We start from the raw sequence: 25,867 nt of genomic DNA on the forward strand, positions 1-25,867 counted from the left end.
AACCTGTGAAGAGTCCTTGTAGAAACATACCCCCTCCATTGTGAGTCCCTCCCACTAACGATTCACACACTTACAGCATACGGCAAAAGACACACAAAGGTCCGACACAGAGAGAAAGAGAAAGAAAGAGAAAGAGAGAGAGAGAGAGAACAGTCACTATCGAATACAGGGCATTGGGTTTCATACAGCAATGATATTATATTATTTTCCATATATATTTCCAATATATATATATATATATATATATATATATTTCTATAAAAAACATAAGTCATCCATTTTATGTACAGAGACGATAAATGAGTAATACCTTGCATAACCGGTAGAGGGGCAATGTGCAGTGGGATCTGCCATTTATACAAGTATTCATCATTCCCAAGTCCAAATCAACAGCTGGCCACCATCACTTTAAATGTTTTTTTTACACTGATCACCTATTGTGTTTCCTAGGATGTGATGACACAACAGAATTGATTTGGACTTGGCCATGTTGAGACTAATAGAACCAGGACAAGAACCCACAGCTGAGACCAGGGGAGCAGGAGCACAACACCACAACAACAAGGCTACTGGGAGCACTGGGGTAAACTGGGAGAGACCGGGATGAGTCTCCTTTACAGCAGCGAGCGCAGCCAATGAGCACTCTCAAGAGTTCAAAGGTCCAAGTTGGCCTCTGTATTGCACGTGTCCGAAGGAGAGGTGAGAGGTGAAAGATGGGAGGTGAGGCTGGGCGACAAAGGAGTGAAGACCCCCCCAGTGGCACCCAGCTCTTCCTCTCCAGATTTGGCATATCACTCTCAAAAGGCCGCAAGCATGTGTCCGTATAGGTAATGAGAATGCACTAGAAGAGGAAAAAAAAAAAAACGAGACAGGAAAGTGAGACAGGAAGAAAGAGAAAGACTGAGTCTGTATTTGCTGCTGGGTTTTACTTTGACATGTACAATACAAGCACTTATCAAAATGAGGTTTATTTCCTAGACTTACATTGGGAAAATAAATGCAAATAAATAAATGCAAAAAAAAAAGATTAAAAAGAAATTAAACCATTCTCATAGAAATCTATACTCTTCATTTTGAGCAACACTTTTCACACTGTTTACTAGCTAAAAGGCCTAAATAAGCCAGGTAACACGTATCAGTACATTAGGTTGGTACTGTAAAGGTCGTGCCACATTCCTGCCTCATGCCACACAGCTGGGCAATGCTGGTTAAAAGCAAACTAACCTGGAAGTTCAGCAGTTTCAGGTAGCGTTTTGTCAGCTTACCTGTTAGCATTAGCGCTCCTGTTAGTAAGCAGAGAATAGTTAGCATGAATAGGTCCGCACGGCCGAGGGGTCGAGTCTCGGGGGCGCCGGGGGAGGAGCTTGAGAGGATGTGGCACAGTGGAGTGTGGGCACAGAAGGACAGAGAGGACAGAGCATGCAGTTAGTCAGTCAGGACAAGCAGACAGAATGGTAAGCACAAAGATACACACAGAAAAATGCAAAGGCTGAGGCAGAATAGTTTGGTTAGTACTGTAACACACCTTCAGGCTGGAGCTGTTTCTTGGGCACCAAATTCACAGAGGGCGGCATGGACATGGAGGGCATACGGAAGCCGGCAGGCAGTGTTTCCATGGAGCCTGCCATCATCCCTAGCCCTGCCCCTCCCTCACGTGCCCGAAACCTCTTACGCCATGACGGAGAGCGTCGAAAAGACTTGTCATCCCCACTCTACAGGAAAGCGAGGTCAGACAATTGGCCCTTTTTCAACAATATTGTATTTGATCAAAACAGCAGCTTGAAAGGTCACCTCCTCTAGTCGACGGTCAGTCCCCAAGGCTAACAGGTTGTTGAACTCCCTCTCCAGAACCTGCCGTGCCTGAAAAACAGTGCAGACAGCTTCTGTGAGCAGGACACACAATGACACTGTGAGTGAACCAACCAGGGTCAAAAATAAACATGAGCTGAAGGCAAAATGTCAATGAAAGCTCTTGAAATACCTGTAAATTTTTGAAAGAGTTCCTCTACAAATTAGAAATAGCCCTCAATGTTTTAGTTGAACTGCCAAAAACAATCACCTATAAATATGAAACTGGGCAAGTAATCTGTACTGAAGCCTGTGACCAGGGAAGTCTTTTAAGTGAATTCTGGGTGAGAACAACTGAGCACTTCTGATCTGAGAACAGCTGATACAGAATCTGAAGCAAAACAGAATCTGAAGCAATACTAAATGTTGGCACCATCTTAGATGGAGTAGAGGGAAATGCTGAATGAACACAAACCACTGTGTCGACAACTAAATCAACTAATCTCATAAAAACCTCAACAACCATGACTGTTGGAAGATGGACTGGTTACAGAAAGGCCATTAGGCCTGCTGTGAGCTGTGAAGAAGTGTCGAATATGTAGGATATTAAGGTATAAAATGAAACAAATCTTATTGGTACAAATTTAGCATATTCTATACAAATTAATTTTTTCATAATTCATTAAGACTGCCCACAAAATGGAACAACTGCCCTTAAAATCGGCTCATATAACACTCGATATCTTTCTCCCACTCAAGTCTGTTCAATCAATGCATGCTGAGTGTAAACAGTTGTGCTTTCCTCTATAACCACCTGTGTGTTCTGCATAGGGATCTGCAGGATCAGCGCAAGGCTGCTGTAGTCGAACGTCTCGTCCAGAGCGATGAGTGCCCCGTGAACACCACTCTCCAACAGGTTACCACTATACTCCCTCAGACCAATAGACTGGACCCAGTGGATCACCTGCTCGTTGGTCCACACCAACACATCTAAAGTAAAAGAGAGTGGCTCAGATTTGTGTTACTGTAGAGAACTGAAGAAGAGAACTAGAAAGAGAAAGACAGAGAGAGAGATAAAGAGAAAATGTGCGTGTCCACGTAGTGTCAACTCACTGGCACACTCCCTTTGTTCATTTAAAGCACAGCTGTCAGCCAGCTTTCCAACTTGGAACAGGCGGTCTGTGTGCGTGTGTGTCTGTGTGTGTGTGTCTGTGTGTGTGTGCGTGTGTGTAAACAGGGAAGGATTCTGATTTGACATGACAGCTGAGTCAAGTTCATGTGCAGAACTCAAGGTCAAAAGGGCGAGAGGACTGGCTAGATCTGACTGTGTCTGTGTGTGTGCATGTGTGTGTGGACTCCTCTTTATATGTGGAGCTTTGGATCGTAAGACTGGAGGCCTGCTTCAGTTGGCTTTTTGACAGTCTAAGATGCAGCTGTCTCAATGCTCAGGCCAAATGAACAATATCAGGCAAAACCACTAGGTGGTACTCTGGCCTGATGAGACTTTGGTTGAGTGTGAACTAGTCTCTGAATGTGTGCTTGCTATTTTGCTTTTTTTTGTCACTGTGTGTGTTTTGGGGTGTGTGTAAAGTGTACCTTTCATGTCGTGTTGGCTGTCCTCTCTCCGGCGCTCCAGGTCTTTCCTGTCATAATTGAGTCTCTTCAAGCACATAATCCCATACTGCAGACTAGCCCTGATACAACATACACACGCACAAACATACGCACACATCAACATGACAGACCAAACAAGCTCACACACACACACACACACACACACACACACACACACACACACACACACACACACACATCACACACACACACACACACACACACACAGGCACACACACACACAGAGCGAGAGAGAAGGATAAGCACATATGCATCATTAGCCTTCTCATCTCCAATGGTAATGTATCCAGTTAGCAGGTGAAGGCATAGGCTGATCAAACAGCAGCTGAGCTAATCGCCATGGCCACAGACCTATGGAAGCTATCCACCATCTTGAGGTGGCTCCTCAGGTCCTTCTTGGTCAGGTGGTCGAGCATGCGTGCGTCCACCAGGCACTCCATGAAGTAGGAGCGGTACTGAGGCAGACCAAGACTGGGCAGCCACTCGTTCCCTATCCACTCGTGATTCATGTCTCCATACGCCAGAGTCTACGCAGAGAGGAGGACATAATGTTACTAATTTGTGCAACAGAAAAAGAGAGAATGCTCTCTATTTACACCCTACATGTGTTAATGGATGTGTATAACTAATAAAAATATGTGTATATTTCATGTGCAAACACTGACAGATACAAGTGTTTGAACTTGTTTCACTGTGGGTCCAAAAGTACAACAGGCCTTTTTCAGAGCAGACAGCTCAGCATGTCACATCAGCAAAAGCAAAGGTGTTACTAATAACATTAGCATTATGCATGCCAGCTCACTGTCACTACTTACTGGGACACCAAAATGGAATTGAGCCATCGTTAATGTTATTAGTTACACCTGTGACTTTCCTGCTATGACAAGTCAAAATGTGTAATGTGAAATAAAAATACTTTGTACACTGCTCTATCTGAAAAGCATAAACATGTACAGGGCAGTAAAATTTGAGCACCTAAAGGCCCTGCACCGCCCCATTGGTGCCTTTAGTTATTCTGTGGGATTAGACCTCTACTCAGGTTGATGCTAGTTGGAGCTTTGAAGGGAAATACAATAGGGGCAGTAAACTGAATGTCTCAATAGGCCTTCTTCACAGCAAAAATGTTTTTTTGCAATTTCACAACAGGAAGAAACAGGTCCTAAAAAAAAAAAAAAAACTAAAATCAAGGATGGCTGAATACAGTTCAGCTGCTTCAGTTTCAGAGTCCAGGTGTTGTACATGCTGGCTCACTGTCATGGGACACCTGAATATAACAGAGCCATCATCAGTGTTATTAGTAACACCTGTGCTTTGTAGTGGTCTAATCAGGTAAACTAAGTGAAAACACCTGTGTAGGTGGACCATGACTGTGGGGGAGCTTTAGCAACTACAGTTTCCTGAGGCATTGAAAGTGTGCAAGTTATTTGTCAATGCAAAGAAAAAGATCCTCGTATATTATTTTAAGTCATTTCACTTAAATTACAAAGAGATATCTTTCCACGCTTACTGGCGCCTTACCATAGTTTTGCAATTTTGTTTTAATGTGTCAAGGTTGTGAGGTATTGGTCTCTGAGCTTTCTGTTGGCAACCCCATTGCCAACAGAAAGCTGAAACTGAAAGGAATTCAAATTTTGGTGTTCAAAATATCGAAAAATGACACCTGAAAAAGTCAGCTGCAATGTATTTTAACCAAAAAATGTCACATTTGCTCTGTGTCCTGCAAGAAAGCTCTTTGTTAATGCCAAATCTCCTGTCATGTTCCATCTGAGTACAGAATATAATGCTGAATGTGATTAAGATGCTGTTCAATGTTTGAGTGTGTGTGTGTGTGTGAGTGTGTGTGTGTGTGTGTTAGTGAAGAGCGCTGGCGCAAATTCAGTGTTTGAGCAGACAAATGTTAACAAATCAGCGACCTCACCTGTGCCCAGCTGCCCTCCTCATTCTCCTGAGTGGCAGCAAGGTAGAGACAATATACAAGGTTAGAGAGACAGGGGCTAACCAAAAACACACGCATGCACGAACACACACACACACACACACACACAGACACACACACACACACACACACACACACACACACACACACACACACACACACAAACACACTTTTGCTTTTGAGTTTTTACTTTGCAGCTAACCTTTAATCATATCAGTTAATTACATATCAACACTCATGTTCAATTGACTCCGACATATAAAAACCAGCGTGAGCACAAAATGCGTTAGCGTGGATATTTAAAGGGGTCTTCCGGGAGAGGACATATGTGTGTCGTGGTGGGGACGGTGTGAGTGTGAGAGAGTGTTTAGTGGGGGATAAAGGGGAGGGGAGCACCCAGATGGTACTGACCGCTTTAGTGGAGGAAGCCAGGTTCTCCATCTCTTCATGAGTCACCCACACATTTCCGGAGGACTGCTCAGAGAACAAAAACACACCCGAACACGAACACACACACACACATACACACACACACACACACACGAAAACACACCCAAGAATGCACTCATGTGTGCATTTTCACACATACCGACCCCCACGCACACACACCCAGACAAACATTGTGTTGAGTGATGCCAAGGGAGGGAGTGTATTTCAGGCAGGTAGCTTATAGCTATATCTGGCACGATTTGTGTGTCATTTTCCCACAGAACCCCATGCAATTTATGGCAGCAGAAAAGGACAAGTCAGCCCAGTCAAAGGCAGAAACCAATCTCCTCCGTGTTCCAAGCAGAAGAACAAAAGAAGCAAAGGAGGTCACCCCAGGGTGCAGTGAAGGTTTAGCCAAATAGTGGCAGAGGTTTTGAGTGTAGTTAAGTTGTGTATAGGGTAAATGTGTTAATTCATCTATTTGATATTTGTGTACATGCAGAAAAAATGCAGTATGTGTGTGTTGATGTGAGGTGTGTTTGGGTGTGATCTCGTTTACCGTTCTGGAGGTGAGTGGGGCAGAGGGGCTGGTGAGGGAGACCATCTCCTGGATGGCCAAGCGGAGTTTGAGTCGGTGCAGAGGGTTGCTGATGCCAATCTCCCTCTGGATCTCTGTGTCTGACAGAGCTGACATGATGGCTCCGCTCTTCACGTTGGCGCGACAGGCTGCCACATACCAGGCTGGCATACCCACCCACAGCTGGTGAGAGTCATCAAGATATTCAACATCACCATCATTGTCGCCATAAAAGGTCAGATAGAAGAAGTGAGTGCAGATCAGGCTCTTATTGTTAGTCTAGTGTTTGACATCGCTGCATTCTCTTTTGTATAAGATATAGTAGCAGCCTGATATAAAGACAGGATATTTATCGTTGGTAGATAAATGTAAAGCAGATTAGTGGAATACCTCTAGCCAGGAGACGACTGTGGGGCCATCCCACTGGGCAAATGGCAGGCCTCTTTTCCTGGCATCTTCTAAAAGCTCATGTCTAAAGAAGAAATTGAAAGCAAAGGCAAAGGGAAAAAAGAGACATACCAAAAAGAAGGATTGGTAAAGAATGAAAACAACAAGAAAAAGAAAGAAGCACACACAAAGTCTGAGAAAGAAAGGATGCTTTTACTTTTTCTTCATCCTGCGGTCCCTCTCAGCCTGAGTGCCCAGTTTTCCCAGAGTCATAGTGTCACCGATGCTCATCTCAAAGTCTGAAATACAGCAAGCAAATCACACACAATTTCACACAGTGTGCATCAGTGTGGGACTACATATGATATGTACCCCACATTGTACCTGATAAGGCTGGTAGGGGATGTCCATCCCTGCCCAACGTCTGGTCCATTCGACCCTTCTCCTTCTTCCCAAACAATCGGCCGATAGATGACTTGATGCCTTTCTTCTGCTTTCTGCAAACAAATTTGGGAGCAAATGGTTTTATATGGAAATATACAGTCTGAGACATTGTGCTTAACAGTTAATTAGATAGATGAGTAATGGACTTAGTGTTTGTCTAGCAGACAAGGATTATTATAGGATTATTCGTAATGCCGTGGGTGCTTGTTTTGTACCCCTGCTGTACGTTGGTACAATCATCAGTATTTTATAGCAAACATTTATTGTTTTTAGGGACGTTTTATATTTACTGGGGAACAGTGGGGATGGATCAGTTTGGGAAAGAGCTTGTGTCTCTGTCTGCGTGTATTTTTACCCTCGACCATCCTCCAAGCTGCCTGTGAACTGAGCGAAATTGGTTTCCAGCCGTAAACTGCGAGGGGAAGAGGGAGGCGACGTCTCACACTTGATAGTAGCTTTGTCCACCTCCACTGGAGACTGGAAGAGTCACAACAGCAACTCAGTCACAAAAGCCACAGTCAGACAAAAAAGTAGTGCAATTTTACTTTGCAAACTTACCGCTACTTTCCTGCGGTGTTTCCTCAAGTCGCTAGGCTGTTAAAGAAAACAACATGCATCTTGTAAGTAGAGGCCACACAGTTTTAGTCCATCAACAGATAGAATGTGTGTGCTCTCTGACCAGAGTCATGATGCCTAGATGGTGGCTGGCGTTGCGTCCGTGGTGTTTAGGTGTGGAGTGGCCACTGGTGGGCGGGGAGGAGGAGGATGCCAGGGACTGGGCAGTAGCGGAGGTGGGCAGGGCCCGGGGTCGAAGCGTCACGTTGAGTCCGTCCATGCTGCCGCTGTTCACACGGGACTCGATCTCATCAGAGCGCAGGTCTGCTGACTCCCTCTCCACCTGGATCATCCTGCATAGACACACACACACACACAGACATGCACATATACATAGTTAAGATATCATTGTACTTTAATTAATATAAACAACTCTTTGTATCTGTAGTAGTAGGATAGATAATTTGTATGCCATAACAATGGTCCTCATTTTTTCTTTTATTTCTTTTGTGTTTTACAAGTAGGGCTAATTTTTTTTTATCTAATAATGAATACTTATTTAGAATACTAAGATTTTTAAAAAATTGCAATAATCCTTAAAAAGCTGGATATTAAAATGTGTAGAACCAGGATTTTATTACTTCGAGGTATTCTGGCTCCTCTGCAGCATAATCAGCAGCTATTTTGCATTTTCACTCCAGAAGCATTTTCTGAGGTGCCACATCAGGACCTTGTTTACTGTAAACTGCAAGAAACAGTGTCTTCTTCCAGCGGGAAACAGAACTGAAAAGTAAAGAGTGTTATCCACATGTTATCAACTCTGTATCTATCTGCCACTATCAGTTCTGGTGCATGCTGTATGGCCACAGGCCTCCATGTATGCATTGCTTTAACAAGCAGCAGCACCTTTATTTCCCGTGGTATCTTCAAAATGTTCCTGTTCTTGTAATTATTTATTGCATTATCTTTAATACTTTGTCCCCCTCTTATCTGTATCCTGTTTCTTGCTGCTGCACTGACCCAATTTCCCCATGGGGATCATGAATCTGTCATGTGCTGTAATCTAATATGCCTGCTATTTGTCACCTTATCTCTTCATTGATAGCGTCAAGCTGCTCCTGCAGCATGAGAGCGAGAGTCTGAGCGTCTGATTGGCCGCTGGGGGAAAGCAGGGCAGAGCTAACGTCGTCATCCAGGTCTGACTCTGCCTCGATGTCGCTGCCGAGGAGGTGGCTGACGCTGCCACGCAGAGATGGGTAGTCCTGTTCAAACACCGCACACACCTGAACACAACAAACGCACATGAGCTTCATCACAAATGAATGTAACAATAGAATATACAATATGAATGAATCCTGATTAAATGCATACATTAAAAAAATACAATATGACACTTGGGGAAGTATGTGGCCAGTTATGAGAAAAAATGGATGAACAGGAAACTTACATCAGACAGCATGTCCATAGCAGCAGGTGAGAGAGAGACAGAAAGACAGAGAGGTTAGTAAAGAATGGTAAGTTAGGAATGGAGATCATCATAGATCAGCCAAGCACTGACGCTTATTAGCAAAGCAGACATGAACTTGGATACAGCACTGGTAAGGAGCTGTATGTGGTTAGAAGAATAGCTGACACATGATTTTGCGATCTGTAAGTTGGCCATTGTGCCTACTGTACGGGTATGTGAAGAACTGTGGGTTTGGTCTGATAAAGACATTATTCACACCTTGTTTGGGTCATCTCGTAGCGCTGACAGTCTGCCCTTCTGTGCCCGCCTGATCACAGTCGTACTGTAGTGGCCATCTTGGCCTTCCACCACAGAGAAGCGAAGGTCGCTGGAGCTACCCAGGTGAGACCTGGGATTATATACATGGAACAGATTACCACTGATAATGTGTAAAGCAGTATGTTAGAGGCTGAGTATGAAAGAGCATGTGTTTAGGAAGTCTGCGTCTACCGAGGGTGAGTTCCATCTCCAAACACCCCACTGCGACGTTTCAAATGGTCGATCTCATTTCTCAACTTCTCAATCTCTCCAATCAGCCGTTCCTGAGGGAGAGAGGAGCATTATGGGTAGTTAATGTCGGTTGATTATGGAGCTGATTTCAACTGCTCTAAGGTACAGTATCAGTGTAGTTATATTTTACCACAGATTATGGGGTATATACGCAAACTGGTGTGGTGACGATAGCAGTTCTCTACAAGTCTTACTGACCCTTGTGTGGTGAAATTCTTCAAGCTGTTTCTGGCAGTTCTCGAGGTCCTGTATGAGGGAGTTCTAGACAAGAAAGTCATGAAACCATGTCAAAACAAATCTGCTGTCCAAGTAGACCATGTTTTATATATTTGTTTGTTTGTGAGGCGGTAATGACAGCAATGTGAACAATGTGTGTTTGCGTGTGTGTGTGTGTGTGTGTGTGTGTGTGTGTGTGTGTGTGTGTGTGTGTGTGTGTGTGTTGTGTGTGTGTGTGTTGTGTGTGTACAGGCCCTGCCTTGTCCTCCAGGGCTGCCATGCGTTCTTTCAAATGGAGCTGCAGTCTTTCATTGGACTCAGTGAGCAGACGATCCACAGTGTCAGATAAGCGCTTGTTGTGCTCCTCATTCATTTTCTCCCTCTGACGAGCCTGATGAGCGGGGAGAGAGAACCAGACGGGTGGAATGACATCATGAAATTTTGTCTTTGACACAGACTCCATTTGAGTGTATTTATGTTGTTAATCAAACATCTCTGAATGGATTAAAGGATGAAGTGTGTATTTAGCCCAAGATCACCAGCTGCCAAACATAGGTCTTCTTGGCCCAACAATCTATCTGACAACCAGAGTGATTTAATTACAGTCATTTACGTGATGATGAAAAAGGGTTAAATGCCTTCTGTTAAATGTGAAACGCTGTGCTTAATATGTATTGTAGAGTAATTTCATTAAAGTAAATTAACACAGACGCACACAAACACACATCCGCATCCTCAGAAAGCTCCTTCAACTAAATATAGTCATGAGATCACACAGAGAGAAAGAGAAATTAGCCTTGCGTGAATTATTCAGAGTCTAAAGATAGCAGCCAATCAGTCTTATGGGAGGGAGGAGGAATGTGTTGCAGCAAGATATGTGGATTTGGTTCAAATTCACGCAACAATGCACCAGGAAAATAGAGAGCTCTTCATATGTGCGTCTGTCCTGTGTGTTTATGTGTGTGTGCGAGGTGTATGCATGAGGGGGCACAGAGCCAAGAGCCAAGGCGTCCAACTAATGTGAAGCATCAGACCACACACACACACACACACACACATGCACACACATCATAGTGAGAGGTCAGAGAGCCCCTGCAGGGCTGGTGCACACACACAGACACACACACACACACACACACACACACACACACACACACACCCACACATATACAAAGACACACACCCTTCCTAGCTCTTGGTTCTTCTCCTCCAGTTGTGATTCCAGCTGTCTGAGCCGCTCCTCCACGTTGCCATGACGCTCCTCAGCCTGCAGGGGGAGACACTTACATATAAGTACAACTGCCTCTATAAGCCCTGTAACTACATTTATATGTCTGGCTGCTTCTATATTGTCTACTAGAAATCAATGACACTCATTTTAATTTATCAGTATCCTCTGCTGTAATCTCTACAGTTGTGTATGTTCTGGTGTGTGTGTGTGTGTGTGTGTGTGCACGCATGTTGCCTTGGAAAGCGCTGCCACTCTCTGTGCCAGTTCAGCCTCCACCTCTGGCAAAGTCTCAGCCTTCCTCATGGTCTGAGCCAGTCTCTGTTCTGCCATCTCCAGCATCTCCTGCAGCTGGCGCACCTTCTCTTCACTCTGACACACACTACACACACACACACACACACACACACACACACACACACACACACACACACACACACACACACACACACACACACACACACACACACACACACACACAAATGTAGAAGACGAACATTAGTGCAATCACAAGAGAATTGGAACCAGTGTAGTGCAGCAGGTGAGTAGCAAGGACACGACACATGGGGGGTTGAGTAGAGGATGTTGCTTGTATTTCCCATGTGGTGCTGAACTCAGATTGACCCTGAACTACACATGAACCTTTGAGTGGGATGTTTTTTATTGCTAACTCACCTAAGTGACTGCAATATTCTACAATTCCTTAAATACACGGTCACACTTTTGAAAAACTCATTGATTTTCTGATCTTATTATTACCTCAGCTTTATTGTAAATGACAGGGTTGAAGCAATGAAAGATTAATATTTTGAAAGAGAGAGAGAGAGAGAGAGAGCATATTAGCCTGAATCCATAACTATATGTCACCTTGCATCAAGATAAATGTGCCATTTTTAGTGTCACTTAACAGCACATTAGGATTGTAACACATCCCAGGAAACCTGAACACAGCAAAATAATGACAATAACACTTGTGTCAGGTTCATTAAATGATTTGTGATAGAGCAATTGTCCCTGTTGTTTTTGAAGAACCTGTGCATAGATCCCAATTGTGCTTTGTTGAATTGCTCAGCTTGGTTTAATGTAACAGGATGTGAAATGAAACAGTTGTTGAGCATTTCAAGTGATTTTTTTTTTCAACAATTATCTCTGAATGACAGTTTACTACTTTGACTGATAATTATACACTTAACCAGGAAGAGGGTTTATCATGTACACAGTTATCTTATAGACCCGCATGTGGCTTGTGCGTGTATGTTACCTGTCGGTGCAGGGAGTCCTTGGTGGCAAGTTCATTCTCCAGTTTGTCGTTGAGGTCGTGGATGTGCGTGGTCTCCCGCTGGGCAGCCAGGTAGCGCTTCTCTAATGTTGTTATTCTCTCCTCCATATCCTCTCTCTGCAGGTGCAGAGACACAACAACAACAACAACAACAACAACAACAAAAGGAAACTCGTGAGAGAGAAGCCAACAACAATGTGCATGGTGAAGCCAAAAGCCATAATCAGTTTTACTTTATCACCATGTGTATGACCAAATTTCCCCTTCCCCTATGATTTAACGTATATCATCTGTATTAACCGTCATATATTTATGCTGTTAGAATACAAGAAATGTATGTACTTTACCGTCCTGTAACGTCACAAATGTATGTCAGTTCAATTGACAATGAAGAGAGAGCAAAATGTATTACAGGGATTTACCAAAAGCTTTAAGTCATTTCTCCATTTCCATTTTTGTATTGTGTGACAATAGTGCCCAGCACACAAAAATCAAGGAAATGGTGCATGCACACTACTACAGTTACTTTTTTAAAATACATTAAAGAGCTTTGTTAGAAGACTATGTGGTTACTACTTACACATCTGTGCTGTCATCATTTCACACCTATACTTTAGCCAGTAATGCTCCGTACAAACTGATAATACTGGCAAGTAGTCAAATAGTTGAGGTTTTGCTTCTCTATCAAGCAACATACACAACACTGTGCATGTTCGTAGCCTTCTACGATCATGCACAGTTTCCTAATGACACGGGAAACAAAGGTTTATTTTTTAAATAACTATATAGTAATATAATAATATCGATCTATGTTTTGTCCCACAAAACAGCAGACTGTTAAATCTCATTAGCTTTTTACTTAAAAAGCAGCAGGTTTGTGCAACCCCCTGTTCTCTCTGCTTTTTCCCAGAACAAAGGCACAAGTGCTTCACTCTCACCTCTCTCTGTTCTCTCTGTTGTTTGATTGACAGCTCCTCGCTGCGGCTCAGTTCTCGACGTGCGTTTGCAAGCTCTGCCTCGAGATCTGCCACCCGGGCGTTTAGACTGGCAGAGTGCTCGCGGCTCTGGGCCAGGTCCTTATTGGTCCGATCCAGCAGCTCCTGAAGTTCAGACACCCGGCTGCCATCATCGTGAGCGTCTATGGAGCCGTTGGGCAGTCTCTGTAAGGCGGACACACAAATTAATAGATATATATACACAGCATCACATAAAATGTATTTAAGGACTGAGTAACATAGATAGCAAATTAAGAGTTTTTCGAGAACCGATAAAGTTGGATGACCTAGATAAAAAAGTGTTGGTTTTTATGCATGCAAGGGCGGGTTGAGTGAGGTGAGGCTGCCATGTTGTTGTTTTGATGTTGTTTCTCTTCCCTTCACAGCTCAAAGTGCAGTTAATTCCAGGGCCTTAATTAAACAAACCTTTGGGGACACATATACAGACAGGCAACTCAGTGGGCAGCCAAAGCTAGGAGGACCCCCCTCCGCTGCCTCATGTTCTCGTTTTGCCTGCTTATACCTTACAGAAAAAAAAAACATTCACACAAACACTGGGGGTAATAGAGCTAAATGGTGTGAGGCTGTGTAATAAAACACACCTGGTGATTTGTGCAACTGCGTATAGGTTTAGTCATACAAAATCATCAGCTTTACTCCCAGGGACGCTGGAAACAGCAGTGTACAGCCCCATTTGACTGACAATCTATAGCAATGAATGGGTACGACATGGACCTGAGATTGCCTTGGTTGGAGTTCCAAAACTACTTTCCCTAAAAAAGTAAATGTGGCAATGATCATTTTATGGTGCCCTTTATGAAAACATACCCTAATGCATGTTGGTTGCAACATCAGTAAGTGCAGTAACTTTCACCCGGGTCCTGACAATTCACACTGTGAGACGTCTAAACTACACTGTTCCTCTTAATGCTCGGACTCTAGCCAATCCTCTCATCTTATCTGCCTGTGGCCATCCTTTGATGGAGTAATCTCCCTGCTCTCATCCTTTCTTAAGAGGAAGTTATTGATTTATCAAGTTTAATTATTCTTTAAATAAAAACATATTGACAATTTTTTTTGCCTTCTCTATCTGTAAGCCAAAGAAACAGGAGCCAAAGTAAGTGGATCTTTTACTGCTCCTCCTCGGCTGCTTGCTCATAAAAAAGAAGTAGAACTCTATCCAGATACAAACAGGCTCTGCTGTTTGATCACGAGGAGGTTTGTTACTCCCTGTGGATGGACCCAGACACAGTTGCATAATATGTGCCTGTTTTAGGGCTGGCCTCAAACCAGGGAGGACAGGGCTCGAACAGAGAGCAAGAGCAGCTAACATTAGCTGATTTATCAGAAAGGCAATCTGGCACTTATGCTACTTTAGGTCCATACACCTGCGTTGTGTATAATAAGTGTGTGTGTGCAGATGTGTTAAAGTGCAGGAGAAAGCCAGAGAGAGGATACAATGAAAGTGACCAATAGCCATGACGAACAAATACTAGAAGCAGACATAAAATAAAGCACAGAGCAGAAAAACAATCACACAGCCAGGAAGACCTTCCATGTAGGTTTGGATCCGTCTGTTCGCTCCACTGAGTCTCCGTCCTTCCTTTGTCTCACCATGTTCAACTGCAATGTAGATTAAAAAGAACAAAAAACAAGAACAATGAGCAAAGTCGCACATTTACCACCTTTTCTTTTCCCTCAGTGAATCAAAGAACAAAACGCAGCCTCCCAAAGAGAAGCCTGGCTCTCAGGCTGCCAGCATCCTTCAGACTACATGCTCTACCATACTTTGCATAACTACAAATATGAATTATACTCAGAATAGAGGAGGGAGGGTTTGTATCAGTGAGGGTCTGCACCTCCTTTAAAACTGTGATCAGTGCAACTTAACAAGCTTTGACTTTAAATCTTATATAACCCACTGGGATTCTGCTTCTACTGAGGCTGCTTTGAATATTTGGCATAATTTTATCTTTGGAATGATTTCTCTTATGACATTTTTAAATAGATGAGTACAGAGGGTTGGTGTGTGTGTGTGTGCGTGTGTGTGTGTGTTTGTGTGTGTGTGTGTGTGTGAACAGAGGGCTGAGAAGACAGAGCCTCTCACCCAGCGTGACACTTGGAGTGTATATTAGATCAGACAGGAGGCTTCAACAGATGTCTGCTAGGAATTGAACAGATGTTTCACTTACCAATAACCACACATTAGAACACACACATGCACACACGCATACACACACACACACACACACACACACACACATGCACACATTAATATAATACACACACACCACACCTCTTGTGTGGTAGCTGCTAGCTGTCCCTCCAGGGTGGCCACCCTCTCCAGAGCCACCCGAAGCCTCTCACGCACCTGACAAAAACATAGAGAACACACATCAATACAAAGTCCTGAAACACGAGAACATTTTTATGTAGAAGCACAACACTGGTGTGAACTTGCGAGAGTATGGATGAATGTAATTTAGGGACACTGAGAACTTTAATTTGGAAACAGAGAGATTTATTTGTCTCACAATTCATAATTACTTTAATTGCTGGTATAACATATAGTATTTAGCATTATAATTTCTCAGATAGTGGCCAGGGCCCTTTATTCACTTCAGCTGAAAAGAGAAGCAACTTTATCATTTTTAATTTTCCTGTTATATAACTAAATTATCATATTTTATTAGCAATTCCTCTCTTTTTTTTCATCTGCTTCCACTTGCTGTCTTACTGTAATTAGCTGTTTGCTGTTAATTAAAACTCAGGACTTTCTCTATCTGTTTCACATTAAAAGCCTTTCAGCGATAAACTATTCCCTGTCATGGAGGACTTTTACTCTGAAACTCAGGAAGTGTTGAGGTTCATTAACAGCTTAACAATGAGAAAGCAAACAGCAAAACTGAGCTGATCAGAATTAAAAAGTCAAACTTGCAGCAACAAAATGGTGTAAATATGGAAATACCATGACCTGAAGTTACCAAGAGGCAATTGTTCCCTCCTGGATTTATTTGACAAAACAGGCTGCAGCCCTTACATGTGTGTATGTGTGTATGTGTGTATGTGTGCACACCTTTTCATCCAGAGCCTTGTGGTGTTCAAACAGCGACTTCAGAGCTTTGAGGACCTCCACCTCGCTGGAGACTCCAGATGGTGGGGGTGCCTGTCTTTTCACCACTGTCATCCTCAGACTGCGTTCGTGACGAGACACCAGACACTCCAGGTGCTCCAACAGCAGCTACAGCACACACACACACACACACACACACACACACACACACACACACACATGCATGCACCACCAAAGAGAATACTAATTTCAAGCTTAGAAACATTATTTGTTTTCATCAGCATCACCACACACTTGCACTCGCACATGCACACGCACAAACACGCACATACCCTGGTGTTGTTCCTTTCAGCTTTCAGCTCAGATATTTCCTCCTCTTTCTCCAGCAGCTGCTCCCGGCATATGTTCAGCTCCTTCGTCAGGGTGGCAAACTCCTACACAAGATGCACAGACACACACACACACACACACACATAACACGCGTACAGAGGTTAATACAGTATCACTGATCAACATAATGGCCTCTACTTTTGTGAAACTGAGCAGCTTTAATCTTAGGGTGCAAACACAAGTGGGTGTGGCGGTGACCACACAAGCACCCTCCTGGCACGGAGCGGCACAGGAAATTGTTAGCACTTGTGGGAGGAACACTTCATCAGCAGGTGAAGTTGGGGCAGTCCAGGCTTGCTACCCCAAAGAGGAAACTGAGAGATGCTGAATGGGAACGTTTTCTGTGCACCTGCGATAAGAGGTGGTCTGAGCGAGAGGAAACCTCATGATAAACTAGGCACCGAAATGGCACTGTGTTATCTGATCTGCATAAACACAAGCTTGGCTGTGCCACTCTGCCCGCCCCCAGCGCCCACCTCTTTGTTTTTGGAGCCATAAAATTACAGTAGCAAAAACAAAAACAAGTAGACTTGTGCCTGGTGACATAGAAATGAATATCTGCAGTGCTGAATATAATGAGGTTGAAATTATTTTCTAAACATGTCTTTTGAACCAATTTCAACCTGTTCTGATCAAAATGATATGTTTCATTATCATGCACAAAGAGTAAATATGAATGTAACTGAGAGAGCAGAGAACAGTATCGTCCCTTTCTCCCTGACAATCACACACATCCAGTAAATACAATTCTCGATGATGATACAAGGACTTTTCTCTTTTTAATAAACAGAGAACACATTATCCAGAATGAATTCTTATCTGTGAGAGAAATGTATTCCACTTAAGAGCAATTTCATCTATTGATGTTCATTATTCACGCTCCTCAACGTTGACAGAATGCTATGCACTTCACTGACGCTTTTAAGCCCTTGCAGTGCTCCAGATGTCCTTTTATAGCCACATTTGAAAAAACTCGCCCGATGAGTGACTGCTAGTTGGACCACAGTGGTTTCTGGTTGGTTGGGATCCACTCAGTGTGTCACGAAATGGTATGTTTGAAGCAATTTTCCGCCACTGTGCAAACTGGTAGCACAGCGCAAAGTGCAGATGCAGCTCTGGGGTGTTGTTGACCCCTGGTCAATATGATACTGTAACATAGTATGTTTTTCACAACAGGAGCACACTTGCTGCAATTTGAAGATATTAGCCCACCCCAACATGATAATTCAGTCATACATCCCTATGTCAGCTGAGAAACCACTCAAATTAATGGTGCGACATTTTGGAAAAAACACTTATTTGCTATGTTGTTGAGAGTTAGCTGAGAAGAAAGATACCACTCTCATGTCTGTGTGGTAAATATGACTACAGCCAGTCGCTCATTAGCTTAGCTTAGCATAAGCATTGTAAACAGGGGGAAAAGCTAGCCATGCTCTGTCCAAATGTAAAAATAATCCACCTGCCAGTACAATAAAATTCACCAATTGATAGATTATATGTATTTTCTTTAATTGGCTTGAGAAATGTTGTTAGATAGATTTTACTTTTGGAAAGATTGTAAGCTGGCTGTTTTCCCCTGCCTCCAGTCTTTCTGCTACGCTACGCTAACAAAAATATATCTGGGGCCACCATTAGCCTGTTTTTCTCTTGTACAGAACCTCTACTGTCGAGTGTGCACTGCATTACTTCATGTAGTTTCATACCTTCACACAATTCAAGATAGCAGCGCCACCTTTTCACAGCTCCACAAACAACCACATATTTGATGGGCATTTTATGTTCTTTTGGAGCTGCAAAGAGATGGCTCCATTAACTTTAACAGTTTGGAGGAACCTTGTGATGGAACTGCAGCAGGATTTTGCTGTGTGTTTGATTTTTACAGTCAATAAACTTTAATGGCATTTCACCTGGCAATCTTTCATTTTGGGGTGAACAAGTCCTTTAAAATCACAGTGGTCAAAGGTCTGTGAAGACGTTATGACTTAGTCCTTGCAAAAAATCTTAAAAAAAAATCTTGATCTTAAAATGGTTAGCCACACACCAATTGTAAAGTATTTGAAAATGTTACCAGTGTCATAGGCTGGCTGAATATCTATCAAACTGACCAAACAGCTGTTAAAAGTTTTCCAAAAATCGACAATGTCAGATGTCTTTTGCTGAAAATGATAAACTTCACCTGCTCATGTCTGGGATTATAATGGCTCCACATCTTGTCCTGCTCAGATAAATCATAGCGGTGTAAACTGAGGCTCACATGCGTCTCCTCAGAGGAAAAGGTCCTTGCTTTTGTCCTTCTTGTTCAACTAATATTTCAAGATCTGTCTTTCTGCTATCTAAGCAGTCAATTCTCATGTCAGAGGGCATTTCCCGGTCTCCCATACTTAATCCACTTGTCCATATGATTTTCTGTTACTGTTATTTTGTCTGCCACTGATTAGATTTACACAACACAAAAAGCGAAAACCAGCCAGTGACTCACACAGTTTCTGCTGGAAGTTAATTCTTAATGTTATTTGTAGTTCTGGAGCAGAGGTTGGGTGGTTATTTGTTTACTAGAAAATATACATCAGTGTGAGTCTGTTTGTGTGTGTGTGCGTGTTGTTTGAACATCTCTTGGTGCTTTGTTGGCATTTCCTGTGAGCTTGGCTTTAGTCCAAACCAATATCCAGATGCTTATGCTCCCTGTGCTTGTCTTAAACACGTGCACGTATGCACGCACCCACGTGTGCACACACTTCACACACACACACACACACACACACACACACACACACACACACACACACACACACTCACAGAGAGTTGTGGTGCTCCTTACAGCCATAACACTGCACTCTTGGTCTCGCATTTGTCACTGATGACCCAAACACTGGACCTGACTAAGAGATGCTCTGTAGCAGAGATGGTAGAACATTGATTGATGGGCATGGCTGAGAATGCCAGTACAGTTATACACCTGCCACCTGATCCTGGACTGTCAACAAGTCAGGTGTAACCAGAACAGTTGTCACCCAACAGCTGAGGTAGAGAGCGCATTTTCAGCCAAATGTAGAAATGTCCCTGTTTTAGGGAGAGGTACAGTCTAGTATTCATAGTGGTAAAGTGGTGGCAATGGCTCTACTGTTCTCCCGCACCGATTCCAACCATCAAACTGAGTTTGCTGAACCTGACAGGGTTGTATAATGAACATTCCCATCTAATCTTCCAAATTATCTGGGAAATCTCTGATCATAGTGATATTAGCAGCTGTGTCCTGATTAAAGGACCGCATCCTTCGGAGGCTGCATGTGAAGCCCGATTGCGTCACAGCGGCACGACAAGGCTGTCCCATTCAGAAGGCTCCATCGAATGCAGCCGAGAAACGTGGCCTTCTTTTCCTAAAAAAATTAAGGATCCAACGGGTGGATCCTTCGTGCTGGCCCAACCTATCCCAAGATTCACTGAGCGCCGGTGGTGAAAATAATATGGCAGAAAACAACGCAGGCAGAGAGCCCGAGGATTACACTCAGCTCAGTTCAACAGCTAACGGCACAACTGTTAAAACCAAGAGCCTTAAAACCTCAAGTTTTTGTTAAAAAAAGTTACGTTGTGTCAAGGTTGCTAGGCGACAGGAGTTGCACTTTGTGACGCATCAGTAAGGGTGGGCACAGCTGATGATGCAAAGCAAAAAATCCTCCCCAGACCAGACCGTCTTGTTTCAGTTCAGCCTCCACAGTACACTACAGCCACACCATCGTAGACGGCGTCCTCCGAAGGATGCGGCTCCTGAATTGGGACACAGCTTATATGAAACAAGTATAAACTCAAACGTTAAGAATGTATGGTGCCATATGACATAATAAAGCAAAACTAATAGACGAACTTGGATATTCTAACAAGGCATATAAATACAGTGCTGAAGCCTGACAAATGCCAGAAGTTATTGTTGAATTTTTTTATTCAATGTTGTAATGTTATACATCTCATTAAGAAAGTATTAAGCTCAGTATAAACTGCTGAATGGTTTCATGCAGCCCTGCTGAATATTATAACAAATCTCCTGCAGCTTTCATGACACAGAAACCGCAAACACATGGAAATTGGTTTTTAAAAAAAAAAAACATTGAAAAGATTTGTTTTTTCTTTCTTAAGATGACAAGCTGAGTACTTCAGGAGCTCACAGCGGATATTTCTAATGGATCTTAGTGGTGAACTGAAATTTAACAGATCTCAAATGACGTAATGTACTGCCAAGTTACGTATACTCTCCTACACCTCCATCCAACTACAGGCCTCTGTGTCTGAAGCTGTGTGTGAAATTTATCAGACACAGCAGCCGGGTAGCAAATCAAATTTGCCCTGTGCTTTTAATGTTTATCTTGTGATAAGTACTGTGTAATGACCTGGACTGTTTTACTATTCTACACTGTGTGGATGGGATATATAAAAGCAACATTACATCAAGTGGGAGAAGCAAAACACGTTCCCACTGACTGAGCTGATTTGTCAATAATGATCATGTAAATCGAAGAGTTCAGATCTGAGAAAAACAAAAACACTAACACAAACACAAACTCACAGATTTCTGGATGTCTATTGACCTCGCCCATCGTGCTGCAAACAACAAACAAGACAGAGAAGCGGGGAAGGGACTGAAGAGGGAAGAGAAAGGGAAGGAGCGATGGGAGGAAAGGGGGGGAAAATGGGTCAGCTTGTTCATTTTACTTTTCCCTTATTCCACAGGGGTGCACCAACAGACAGGAGCTCAGCCAAATCCACCAACAGATGTTTTAGCTCACTGTCTCTTTCAATCATGGCAAAAAAGCTCAACAGGCCACCTCTTGCGCTCTCTAGTTTATCTCTTCATCCTGACGTCCTTTTGTCTCGTAGGAGCTCTCTGCATCCCTCTCCCCATGAACTCTTTCAATGCGCAAAACCCCCCCCCCCAAAAAAAACTAATGGGAGAAGAATGACAAATAGTTATGAATACACAAAGGTATGAAAGCATAACTTTTGTCAGGAGTATTATATAACAGAACAGACAGTGTCATATATAAAATATAACTCATCACTTGTCTTGAAAAAAAAAATAAACTTCTTTCTTTAATTTCTCATAAAGGTCTGTCTAACGCTTTCCCTCTCACAACTTCTACTGCTTCTGTTCACTCTTCTCACACACACACACACACACACACACACACACACACACACACACACACACATATCACCGTGTGCACTATGCAATTCTAACCCCCCCTCCCCAAAAAAAGCCATCTGAGCTTTGAAAATCCCAGGATGTTTATTCAACTTCACACAACAGTCAGATACAGACGCGGCTCTTTGACAACACAACCTCGACATCTGTCAGAGAGTATATCATATAGAGCGGAAAAGAAGGTTCTGGGCGTCTGGAGGAACGCTGCTCCTTCTGCCTCCAACCACAATGTGAGATAGCAAGTGGTTACCAAACACTGCTGAGCCCAGACATTGTAAAGGGATTTCTCCCCTTCGCTTCCTTAAGCAGTTTGGGATTAAAGGATGAAAAAAAAATGCTGTGTGTGTGTGTGTGTGTGTGTGTATGTGCAGGGAGAGCAGGAGCGAGATTGGAGAGCGGTCGGATAAAAAAAAAAAAAAGAGCTGAAAAATTGTACATTCAATCTCTCCCTCTCTCTATTACACACATACACACACACACACACACACACACACACACACACACACACACACACACACACACACGCACACACACACAATCCAAAAAATATAAGGTTTATACTGAGTGTGCTTATCCGTCTGTACTTGTTTCTCTCTCTGTGTGTGTGTGTGGTGTGTGTGTAGTGGGGGGGGGGCGGGAGGGAGGGGGTGGTGGGGGGGGGGGGGGAGTTTGGCTGTGAATTTGTGATCTGCACAGAGGTCAGCACTGTAGAGAGCTAACCTTCACCACACACCTGAACTGTGTCTGAAATCGCCCCCTCATTCACTCATTCCCTGTTCCCTACACGATAAAGTATATGATGGGTAGATCCTGTAATTAGCAGTGAACTGAGGTTTTGGAGACTATCTATCATCCCAGGATGGAAGGGAAAGCAAAGCATATAGCAGTGCACTCGTTTTAATGGTCTGTATTTTTTAATCCTCTTGTGGGAACATACCTAGTACCGTAGTTAAATGTAATACTCAGATACAATATAGTGCAGTAGGTCAAACACTCGCAGTATTCAACACAACCCTGTACTTTTTCTTCCTCCACTGTGATGAGCATATGTGTATGAACTAGTGTGTGTGGGAATATGTGTATGTGAATAAGGGGTGTGTGCGTAGTTGGGAGGCAGGTGCTGCTGCACTCATCACAGATGACGCGACTGTTATTTTTCACTGTGCCAGTTATTTCCTGCTTGTTATTCAGCAGTAAATCTGTGGTTGAGGAAACCGACTATGAGTAATATGAGGACCCAATCATCCATTCCTCAGCCCACTGCCAACAGCATTCACAATACTTTTAAGAACTGTGTGTAACCTGCAGCAGAGGAGAGTCAGTCTGCTATTATTGTAAATTCCTCTAAATGTAGCCTAGCTACCTCAGTACATCACTTCTCTTCTCAAGGGTTAAAACTATTGCTCATCAGACCATATCCCAGGACTGACTCACTCCCGATACCCCTCGGGTAAATACTGAACTTGGGAAGACTGCCCTCCAGTACTTCGCACCCCATAAATGGAATGACTTGAACATTTTTTGAACTTTTCATTTTAGACCTATTTAGAGATGTGTGTGGCTCTATTTTGTAGTTTTTTACCTAAATAAAGGTTATAACTAGAATGGCACTCAGCAGATATGACATGACATGTCTGTGAAATCCAGATTATTATCTGGATCTGCACCAAATTGTAGAGATATCAATACCATTAATATGTCTGATTTTTTACATCAAGCTCCATAAATTATTTCCTGAGAGGTTGATGAAAGCAAAGAAAAATGCCCCTTTAACTGTATCAGTGCCAAAATTTAATAGGTTCTTCCCTGGCCCATGCCTCACCCCTGCTCTGTACTTTTTGCTGACCAACCAACCGACCAACCAACCGACCAACCAACTACTCACATAAAACCATGAGTTCTTGTCTTTAAGTAATGAAAAAGCTCTTTTAATGACTATTCTGAGTCCCTTGGTTTTATGATCACTCTATGGCTATAACCATTTATATGAATGGATCACCCAAACAATGCCAGTCCATAGTGGCGCTAAATGAGTGACCATTATCTCTTTGATAAGCTCTCAGATATGGACCCACAATACAAAAGAGTTAGAACAGATTGAACATCCTCTTGATTGTGCCATAACAGAGTCATTGCCTTTCCTTTAATAGTTGAGACAAAAACTTCTAAAGAAAAAAATCTAAGATATGTAAGTGAAGGTATAATTAAAGATTTTTAGAGTCCACTCTTTTTAGAGTAGAGTACAGTGCTGCAGCCACTCACCAACAGAAACAAGTCCACTTATAGCAATGTCATTTTCACAGTGCTGATCACATGACTTGCAGTATCCAAACCCAGGGTTTGCTCTTGCAGCCGAGAGGCTCTAAAGACTCCCAGATAAAGGAACCAGGACACACAATGTCACAATAAGACAAATGGGAGGGAAGCACCCAACACAGTTCAAGAGTGACACTTGTAGACATTTTACTTTCAATGTTCACTCAGGATAGCTAAATGGAAGAGTGAATGAACAGCGTCCTCATCCAGTGACAGAATGATAACAAAACAACTATTTGTAATGCATCTGTAGTTCTCATTTAGTTGTTCTGCAACACATTTTTCTGTCTTCCCCAGGAGTTTAGTTGTTAACTGTAACTGCAGTGCAACCAGACAATCTCCTGTGTTTTGAATACAATATCTTCTCTCTCTCTCTCTCTCTCTCTCTCTCTCTCTCTCTCTCTCTCTCTCTCTAACCACACAATTGCTTTCACAACAGCTCTATTTACCTGCGCATTCACAGTAACTTGGCAAGTTTACAGCTGTTCTCTGCAGGTTGTTGAAGGTCGTTTTATGAGAAAGTGGAAGGCACTGGCAAAATAGTATATCAGAAACAAAACAGTATATTTAGATTTCATAGATATACATAGATTTCATGCAGTGAGCAACACACAGCCTCTAACTTTATAGCAACAGTACTTCTGCTGTGCGTGGGTAGATTAACAAGACAGGAGAATGAAGCCAAAACAGACATAAATCGATGTCACCCAGAGCCTGAGAACAGTGACTTGGAGCATCGTCCCTGTGAGCGTCAGTTGGTGGGAGGAGAGGAAAAGAAGAAAATAAGTGACTAAGCAAGAAAGAAAGAGACTGAAACTGTAAACATGATCATTATAACTCATTCACGCATGGTATGATTCACGGGGCAGGGTTGTGATATCGTTTATGTCAATCAGAGGATGTTTACAGCTCAAGAGCGCATCACAAGTGCAATAGTTAGACTGCATTTTACATCTCTAAAAACAGGAGCACGTCCTCAACTAAATTAAATTCTGCTGCATTCATCCATTAGTAAGACTTAGGATTTGGCCGTTTCTGTTTTCAGAGATATCAGATTGAATATGACAACCTAGAAAAACTTGATAAGATGAATTCTGGGTATTTCTTGAATACAGAAGTGGGTGTGACATAGTGCTGCCTCAATGCAGTCACTATATCATTTAATCAGTTTTGCCATTCCTGTTTTTCCTTCTGTTGTTCAGCAATAATAATACAGAAGTCAGTCCTGTTTAAAACTGAGTTTATAGCTTCACTCACGTACCACGGCAAGGTCTGACCGAATTAACTACAAAATAAACTGTAGAGAGCTAGAAAGTGCTTGTTTGAGCAATCCTGTAGATGTGGCACAAGTTCCACACTCCAAACTGCAAGATAAGAATCACTAATAAAGATGAAGCTTCACGAGTAA

General features: G+C 42.9%; 1 protein-coding gene across 1 annotated transcript in view; it reads right to left on the reverse strand.

Moving 5' to 3' along the window:
- Positions 1-797: 797 nt before the first annotated feature.
- ppfia4 (PTPRF interacting protein alpha 4) overlaps positions 798-25,867 on the reverse strand; it is a 54,418-nt gene continuing 29,348 nt past the window's right edge. The window contains exons 2-29 of the mRNA XM_022745055.1: positions 16,892-16,993; positions 16,563-16,727; positions 15,783-15,857; positions 15,038-15,109; positions 13,424-13,651; positions 12,474-12,608; positions 11,450-11,584; positions 11,168-11,251; positions 10,244-10,375; positions 9,967-10,029; positions 9,709-9,800; positions 9,478-9,607; positions 8,838-9,013; positions 7,876-8,104; positions 7,755-7,790; positions 7,552-7,673; positions 7,137-7,249; positions 6,970-7,051; positions 6,756-6,837; positions 6,348-6,548; positions 5,771-5,833; positions 5,342-5,368; positions 3,775-3,950; positions 3,385-3,482; positions 2,603-2,778; positions 1,792-1,860; positions 1,526-1,712; positions 798-841 (exon numbers count right to left, since the gene is read on the reverse strand). Of these exons, the coding sequence (XP_022600776.1) occupies positions 798-841; positions 1,526-1,712; positions 1,792-1,860; positions 2,603-2,778; positions 3,385-3,482; positions 3,775-3,950; positions 5,342-5,368; positions 5,771-5,833; positions 6,348-6,548; positions 6,756-6,837; positions 6,970-7,051; positions 7,137-7,249; positions 7,552-7,673; positions 7,755-7,790; positions 7,876-8,104; positions 8,838-9,013; positions 9,478-9,607; positions 9,709-9,800; positions 9,967-10,029; positions 10,244-10,375; positions 11,168-11,251; positions 11,450-11,584; positions 12,474-12,608; positions 13,424-13,651; positions 15,038-15,109; positions 15,783-15,857; positions 16,563-16,727; positions 16,892-16,993 (3,294 nt within the window). The remainder of the gene's footprint in view (positions 842-1,525; positions 1,713-1,791; positions 1,861-2,602; positions 2,779-3,384; positions 3,483-3,774; positions 3,951-5,341; positions 5,369-5,770; positions 5,834-6,347; positions 6,549-6,755; positions 6,838-6,969; positions 7,052-7,136; positions 7,250-7,551; positions 7,674-7,754; positions 7,791-7,875; positions 8,105-8,837; positions 9,014-9,477; positions 9,608-9,708; positions 9,801-9,966; positions 10,030-10,243; positions 10,376-11,167; positions 11,252-11,449; positions 11,585-12,473; positions 12,609-13,423; positions 13,652-15,037; positions 15,110-15,782; positions 15,858-16,562; positions 16,728-16,891; positions 16,994-25,867) is intronic.

The sequence above is a fragment of the Seriola dumerili genome, unplaced genomic scaffold, assembly GCF_002260705.1.
Source record: "Seriola dumerili isolate Sdu_G_001 unplaced genomic scaffold, Sdu_1.0 BDQW01000088.1, whole genome shotgun sequence".
NCBI classification, from domain to species: Eukaryota; Metazoa; Chordata; class Actinopteri; order Carangiformes; family Carangidae; genus Seriola; species Seriola dumerili.